At 42.0% G+C, this 7,953-nt stretch overlaps 1 protein-coding gene across 1 annotated transcript; it reads right to left on the bottom strand.

Annotated features, from left to right (window-relative positions):
* Positions 1–3,477: 3,477 nt before the first annotated feature.
* LOC146383035 (uncharacterized) lies at positions 3,478–7,691 on the bottom strand. Its single transcript, XM_084934127.1, has 3 exons — positions 7,266–7,691; positions 5,417–6,732; positions 3,478–4,401 (listed from the first exon to the last, which is right to left on the bottom strand). Exons 1-3 carry the CDS (start codon positions 7,426–7,428, stop codon positions 4,177–4,179), a joined length of 1,704 nt encoding a protein of 567 aa, XP_084790253.1. The 5' UTR covers positions 7,429–7,691; the 3' UTR covers positions 3,478–4,176.
* Between the last annotated feature and the right edge of the window lie 262 nt (positions 7,692–7,953).

The raw sequence follows: 7,953 nt of genomic DNA, 5'->3' as shown, positions 1-7,953 counted from the left end.
ATAAAAATTTAAAAAAACAAACAAAACAAAACCCTAAAGCATTGCAGTAAAGTATTGTAAATGTCATTTTGTGCTACGGGGATTGAATATTTGACCAAAAAAATGAACTTCCTTGTTTTGTATCCAGCAGGGAATTTTGTTGCATTTCATTACCTCTCTCTCTCTCTCTCTCTCTCTCTCTCTCGCCCCATTCATTTCCTGTTAAAAATTAAGCCAGAGTCTAGTTCCTTAAAAGTTGTGAACTGTGCATGCCTTTCTGTTTATTTGCCTTGCACAAACAGCTGTTCCCTTTTGTATGCAGGTCCAAACAGATTAAAACTCTGCAGATACCTTAATCTAATTTTAGACTCAGGCCTAACATTGGCCTAACACTGGGTTCTCTTTTGAGTTAAATCAACAGCAAGTCATAGAAAAAACAACAACAACATCAACAACAAAACCCTTTTGCCGTGATGTTACCAGCTTCACCACATGAGGGCAGCAGACCTACATCATTTCTTTGTGTCCACATAGCCTTGTGTCTCAAAGAGATGACTAATGACCATACTGGATGTCCAGATACGGTCATCTAGTTGCGGAAGTAAGCACCAAATATACATGCCATTACAGGAAAGAGACTATTTTGACTATTTTCAGAGAAGGCTGGAAGCTAATAAAAAAAACAAAACAAGAAGTCACGTTATAAATATGCTGTTGTCGGTTTTAAACAGCGAGCCCTTGAATGTAAATAACATGAATAACTGATGCATTCACGTGACTCTTAAAAAACGTGACAGGGGTCTGCAGCACATCTTGTAGCCGTTTCTTGCTGTCATCAATTAGTAACCATGGTGTCTATGTGTGCTATGTCACGTACCAGAAGACGGTTGAAGAAGGCAATGTCCCCTAGTGGTTAAATTTAAACACGACATCTAAATTCAGCTCCAGCTTGAACCATCTGTCTATCGTCTGGGTGTTGTTCAGACGCACTAATCCACATAAATGGGCTATATACTGCCATGGATCACTGTTTACCACATAGCTTCATGTCTGACTATGCAATACTTCCCACTTACTTAAGGAGGTGGATCTTAGGGAGAAAATAATAGGGAGAAAGATAATAACAGTAAGCATTTCTTCTATTACTGTTTTCGTCCATGCACTTAAATTGGTTGTGAACCACTCCTTATGTTGCTCTCTCTGGAGCCAGTTGAAGGGCCCAGAAAGGACCTTTTAGTTGATTTTGTTGATCGGTGAGTGAGACAAAGAGTATTCTCCCTGGCGCATTCAATTTCAATATTGAACAAAAGGGTTGTGAAATAATTTGAATCACAAACAGCAAGTTTAAAAGGGAACATGTGTCTCAAAGAGAGAGTATAGATTAACCAAACACCTCATCTTATTACACAGACAGCCTGGATCGTGTAATCCATGTAACGGGCAGGACAAACAGACTTGTTGCGTTTTGCATTTCATGCACTCTGTCTGTATGAGGTGGTGTCAGACACAATAGCTGCTGGTAGGTTGCATCATCAGCTAATTGTGACCCAGGAGATACCCTTCTCTGGCAGGCGAGTAAGAGGGGGCAACCGAATGTTTGTGTGTGTGTGTACATGTGCGTGTGTGTGTTTGACTGAAAGCCCACTGCCTCTGCTGTTGCTGCTGCTTCCACCACTGCTGCAATCACCTGCAATCCTTTCAGCGCCTCGCCACTCCTGCCGGTTGCCTGGAGACGGGGTCGCCTAGGCCACTGAGCTAATGGTACTGGGAGCAGATGAGGAGGAGAAAGATGGAGACAGAGATACAAAGAAAGGGGAGTGGGTTAAAGAAGAAAATGGGAAGAAAGGAAGGGATCGACGAAGGAGAAGCTGCTATATTCATCCCGGAATGGTGAAGTGATGAGCTTCATTTGGCCCTCATAAGTGTCTGTCTTCTTGTAGTGCCCTTGAGCAGGGCATAGAATCCTTGGTTGGTTATTCAGTGTTAAGCCAGTCAAGTCATGTCTGACTGTAAAATCAGACAGGCAGGCTAAAGGAAATTAGAGGGACAGATGTACCTCCCCCACCTTCACCACCCTGCATGCAAACACCAAAAAAAACAAAAGAAAACCCCATAGATGTGAAAACTTGTTTTTCAGCTTACAGACGACGTTATCAGGCCAGCCTCTGAGAACAAAAGCAAAGCATCCAGAAAATGTACTCTCTTAACAAAATTCATTCCACAGCCTTGCACTCTGAATAACAAGCATGTTTTGATGTCTGTAAAGAACATACACGCAAGGACGGTCTGAGCACATCGTGTAAAAGACTTTCACATGTTTTTAGGGCTAAAAGAATAAATTTAATAGCAGATCATATTTAGATGAAAGGCCGTCACAAGCAGTACAGAGTTCTTGTTCCCATAAAAGCTCTGTGTGTGTGTCTGGGTTGTTTGAATTTCTGATAAATTGATTTCATACTCTTTTTCAGATTTTTAGACTGAGTTAAAATTAAGTTCTGGCTTGAACTATTTTTGGTGCGGTTAAATGTATGAAATAACCCAAGTTAGTGATATTAAAGTATAATGAACTCCACTCAAGGGTGGGTGCAAGACTGAAGCAGATGGTGAATAACATACACAACATGCTGCAAGGGGAGGAGGTGGTGGGAGATCAGCAGTAGGCTTACCGCTGCGTTGACACAGCAACAATGTCAGTGATTGCTCACCTTTGCACCATGGTGTGTGCACATGTGGGAGGGGACGGGATGGGGTGGGGAGACCTGCTAATTGATTTCATCCCTCAGGAAAGTCATTTCATCATACTTTGTGTTTTTAACCCTTGTCTTACGACAGCCTTACGGCAGCCACTCTGCGCGGAGACTCACGTCCCAGTGGGAAATTATTAGCTCCTGTGTGCATGTGTGTGGTAACATGTAAGGGAAAACACATAAGTATAAAAAAAAAAAAAAAAATATGTACATATATATAAATATATATTCATATTCAGATAGGGAGCAGGCCAAATTCATCACCTTGTATACAATAAAATTGTCTTGCAGACCTCCAGTTACCAAGCAACCCTTTTGACCTGTAAATCACCTTATCAGAAAAGCACTTACCTTTATCTCTTCAGAGGTTGAAGTCCCACAAAGGCACATGCTTTGTTGGAAATTTCACACCCCGGATGACCACACTGGGTGTGTCCAGATGGGGTCAAAAGGTTAAACCAGTTTGGTCAGAGTCAGGCTGGAGGTGCTGATATCCACACTTTCTTTTCAGAATGTAGAGAAACTCTTCTTTCTCTGCATGTTTACACAACCCCACACCATGTTTGTGTCATACACGCTTTGAATCTCATCACTTTTCCAGTGATTTACTTATTTTTCAGCATTATGTTGTTTGCAAATTTCTGGGACCTCAGGGCCACCTTTACTTCACCAATTTCTCACACATGAACTCATTTCTTTTTTGTCCAATCATTTGTCAGGTTGTGAAAAAAGCCAAACAGAAAAAAAAAAGTTACAATGTAACAAATTTTATTGATTCAGAGCACCTAATGATTAATTTGCTCGGGACAGTCTGGCTACACGATGTTATTGTGACAAGCTGAGTGAGTCACAGAGGACAAAGTGTTATGCAGCAAATACAATCAGATAAACGCCCATCTTCACAATCAGCACTAAAAAGCTGCCATTTATGTGCAGGAATATAAGAAAATACAAGACAAAAACTTAAATATCAAATCCTAAAGTTGTAAGACAGTAAGACAAGAATTGCACCAGAACCTGACGCGTATCCATCATGCTTAACAAAACTTCTCAAAACACTTTGCAATATAAAGCTCTTCTTTTTTTGTGATATCCTTTTCTACTTTTTTCTAGAGTCACGACTGTGGTTTCTTCACACATAAAAACTGCTGAAAACAAAGGTAAAAATAAATGGCAAACTTCACCAATAAGTTACATTACTAGGTCATTATATAAGGCATACAAAAACAACATTCCACACAGTAATGCTGAGCTTAAAATGAGAAAGTGTCAGTCAGTGCAACAGTTACACAATGTATAAAACCTTCTGAGGTACAAAGTTGTTCAACTCGACACCAAACATTTTACGTTGGCCTAACATCAAAATTCTAATTGGCCTAAATCAAAAATCACTGTTGCATTGCAACCAATCACAAGTTCTCATCCTAAAAGGAAATGAAACAATCAGTGTTCAGGACCCTTTTGTTTTTTTCAAGGCACTGTCCAGGTAGGCCCGCATGTTCTCTCTGTGGGTCTGGGTGAAACAGTGACCAATGACCTGCTCCAATTTATCAATTCGCCTCCGGAAGCGGTCACGGTCTCGTGCCATCTCTTCCCAGTGTCCTTTACGAGACGCCTGCCGCGCAAACGGCCAGGTCCGCAGGACATGGAGTTTGACAACAGGAGAAAATCGAACCTGAAATTCAGAAGAATTATATTATAGTTTATTGAACAATACTGGAAGTCATATGACGTTTAAGTCATATTTAGGGATCATAAACTCTAAATATCTAAGTCAAAGGAGCTTGCAAAGAAAAGCGTCTGGACTTCTTTAAGTTTAAGTTCTTTAAGTAAGTAAGAAGTCCAGACGCTTTTCTTTGCAAGCTCCTTTGACTACGATGACCTGGATGACTGAGAACCTTCACAGATCTAAATATCTAAAAAGCTACGTTTGAGTCAACTCTTTCCAACTCCAAGTACTAATTTTTCTAATATGACGTGACTTTGTCTAATCATAAGACCTTTGTGCTAACTTTGCAATACTGCTGCAACTCAATACACATGGAAGTCAGTCTCTCCTGACTCGCTGGTGTCACATGACTGGCTTAGTCATGACGACCAGTGTTGCTAAGCGAAAACAAACAACTCGGCTTAAGACACTCAGTCTGGAGGAAGGAATAAACTGTTATCTTTATCTCTGTTTCACACACACGCAGTACATGAGTCAGCAGTAGGCCCTCCTCTTCATGATATTAACATTCTAACTTTAAACGTGAGATCACCTCCTCTTCTATATTTGTCTGGGTCGGGGATGGGCAACTCCAGGCCTCGAGTGCCGGTGTCCTGCAGGTTTTAGATGTGTCCTCGATCCAACACAGCTGATTCAAATGGCTAAATGACCAAATCAACATGTCTTGAAGTTCTCCAGAGGCCTGGGAATGAACTAATCATTTGATTCAGGTGCGTTGACACAGGGTGATATCTAAAACCTACAGGACACTGGCACTCGAGGCCTTGAGTTGCCTACCCCTGGTTTGGGTCAATGAACTGAGTGTGATTTCTGACAATATGTTTACACACTCATTTGGTTTAATATATTTAGCCCACAGCTAAAAAACAATAATAAATACACCAAACTTTTGTATTTGGGTTCCTTTAACATCTCCATGTGGAAAAAGTGAAAAAATAAGAAGAAATTATCAGACAATTACCTTCTTCTGGGTGGTGTCAGCCTTGCTTTCTTTCGTCTCTGAAGTTGGTGTGGGTGTTTGTCCAGATCTTTTCCAGGGCACTAGTATAGTCTCTGGATGGGAGTGATGCTTTGTCTGTCTCTCTGGCAGCACAGGCTTCTGGGGTGCTTTTGCCCATTTCTTTGCTTTTGTGGATGAATTTGGTGTGTGGTGAACATCAAGAATATCTGAATCATTGTCTTGCAGGAGTGTTAGTTTTGGAGAGCTCTGAAGGGGTGCCTGGAAGTTCAAAGGGTGGTAAGGGTCATCCTTTAGGCAGAGAGATTTCCACAGTGATTCTTCATCCTCTTCGGATGAAGGGGGGATGGTGCTCTCCTTCTCCTCTGTGTCTGTGTCAGATTTTGGGGTTTCGCAATTAGATAACATGGTGACTTGGGGAGCTGTGCTGCTGATTGTGCATGCAGTGAAACACATGGGATTGTAAGGGTCTTCAGGACTGCTGAAGAAGTCCCACAGCCTCTCACTTTCCTCCTTGTCAATGTCAGGGCTCGAACCATCCGAACTGGCCCAACTGCTCCAACTGCTTTCGCTGTCGGAGCGACAGACCCAGTTCTTTAGGCCCTGAGACCCCATCATTTCCTCACTGGCCTTGCTTACGGACATGAGGTCGGTGTCGCTACAGTCTTTTACTTCACTTTTTCTTTTGCCCATATCTGTGTTAGTTGAAATGCAGGCGGAGAAAAAGAAAGGGTTGTAAGGATCACTGGATTTTGACAGAGATTCCCAAAGTGCTTTACTTTCGTCACTCTCAAATTCTACTGTGTTCTGGTCTTCCTCACTGCTCCAGTGAGAGTTTCTATCTTCTTCTGATGTGTCCTGCTTGAAAACTTTTTCCTTGGAAATATCCCATTTGAGGTCTTCCTCACTATTTTTTTGGCAGGTGTCGTTTGAACCCGAGTCCTCGCCGCTCGACACAAAGAAGTTCCAGTCGCCAGGGAAGCCCATTTTCCAGCCAGATTGGTGTCCCAGAAAGATGCCCTCTTCGTTGCCAGCTGTTCTGGACACAAACTCATCCACAAGCCCGCAACACAGGTCGTCAGCACGGAGACTGGACAGCAAGGCCTCAGCAGTGGATTTCCCAGCAAAGGGGTCACCAACGTCTGCACAGAAGTTGGAGAGGGGATTTGAACCACCAACCATGACGCCGTTGTCTCCCTCAAACAAAGAGGTGAAGAGGAATGATTCTGTTGGGTTTGTGGCTGTGGTCATGTGCTGGATATGCTGACCAGTCTCGTCTGTGATTCTCACGTGAACCTCAAACCTGAACATTTGGAAAACTGGAAGAAGAAAACAAAAAAAGCTTTTAAGTACAATAAAATGTAATCAAGTTACATTTTCTGAAGAAATAATTATTCCATTCATGCTATGACGCCAAGACAAGGTTTGTGTTTGTATTGCAGTTTTACGTATTATTTCAAAGAAGGTTTACGGAGTGTAACATACAAGTCCGTGTGTTGTACTTCAAGTGTTTTACGGGAAATGTTACTGTGGTGGCTAAACAATGTTCGAATGCTGAAAACGCACGTAAACATTGCGGAAGTTGGAAAAGAAATACCATCTACAAAAATAAAATCGAGGAACTATTCAGACAGTAAAACACAGCATAGTGTCAGCCCCATAGAATATTAAGTTTGCTAAAAGGTATGTCGTTTAATGACAGTTACTATATTAAAAAAACTAAACATATCTTACACCTACACAGTGGTCTTATAATTTCCAACATCAGTAAACACACCAAAGGTTAACCTTAGCAGCTATAAAGTGGGCGTAAGACGCAAGGAAAAAACTTTTGATTTTGTCTCACTCTTACCTGACAGGAAAGTGTAGTAAATGACTTGAACCAGCAACCGAAGCTGTTCCCACAGCACGGTGAGCATCTGTTTAGTCCACGGCAGAATAGCCATCCCTCCGCTGCCAAACCTTTCCATCGCCGTCCGCTCAGAGCTAGTCTGGGAACCAACAACCGTAGCCATTTTCACGTCTTTCTTCTCGAGTTTCGGCGACTGTGTTGAACACAACTCCTCACGTATTCTGGTATTCCTCGTCGAAAACCAAGAGATTTCGCGTATTCGTCGGTGACAGATATGCGTCGATGTTTTGTCGCTTCATTTTTCGGCAAGACTGTGCCATTTTTTGGTCTCCTTCGTCAAATGTTCTCATGTATTTTCTCCATGTTCTTCAGCTGTATTTTCGTCGTTGTAGTAGAAGGAGTTGAATGTCGCGAGGTTGCAACACTCCCGTTAATATAAACATACTGACGTCACGCGGCACCGTGATTGGACAGAGTAACTGTATTCGCTTAGATCCCTACTCGTCTGCTAACTCCTCCCACAGGTAACGTAACGTGTGACGCATAGAAAGTGCCCGTAATTTCCTCAGCTTCCCGGAAAACCCGGGTTTAAAAGTGAATTTAGATAATAACGAAAACTTATAGAGTTTCCCAGAGATAAAAACAAAATGTATAGAGATTGCAGCATTTCATTCATGAATGGACTTTC

This window comes from Perissodus microlepis, chromosome 7 (genome assembly GCF_051167445.1).
Source record: "Perissodus microlepis isolate ML-2025 ecotype Zambia chromosome 7, ASM5116744v1, whole genome shotgun sequence".
NCBI classification, from domain to species: Eukaryota; Metazoa; Chordata; class Actinopteri; order Cichliformes; family Cichlidae; genus Perissodus; species Perissodus microlepis.
This window is presented reverse-complemented; position numbering and strand designations above follow the sequence as displayed.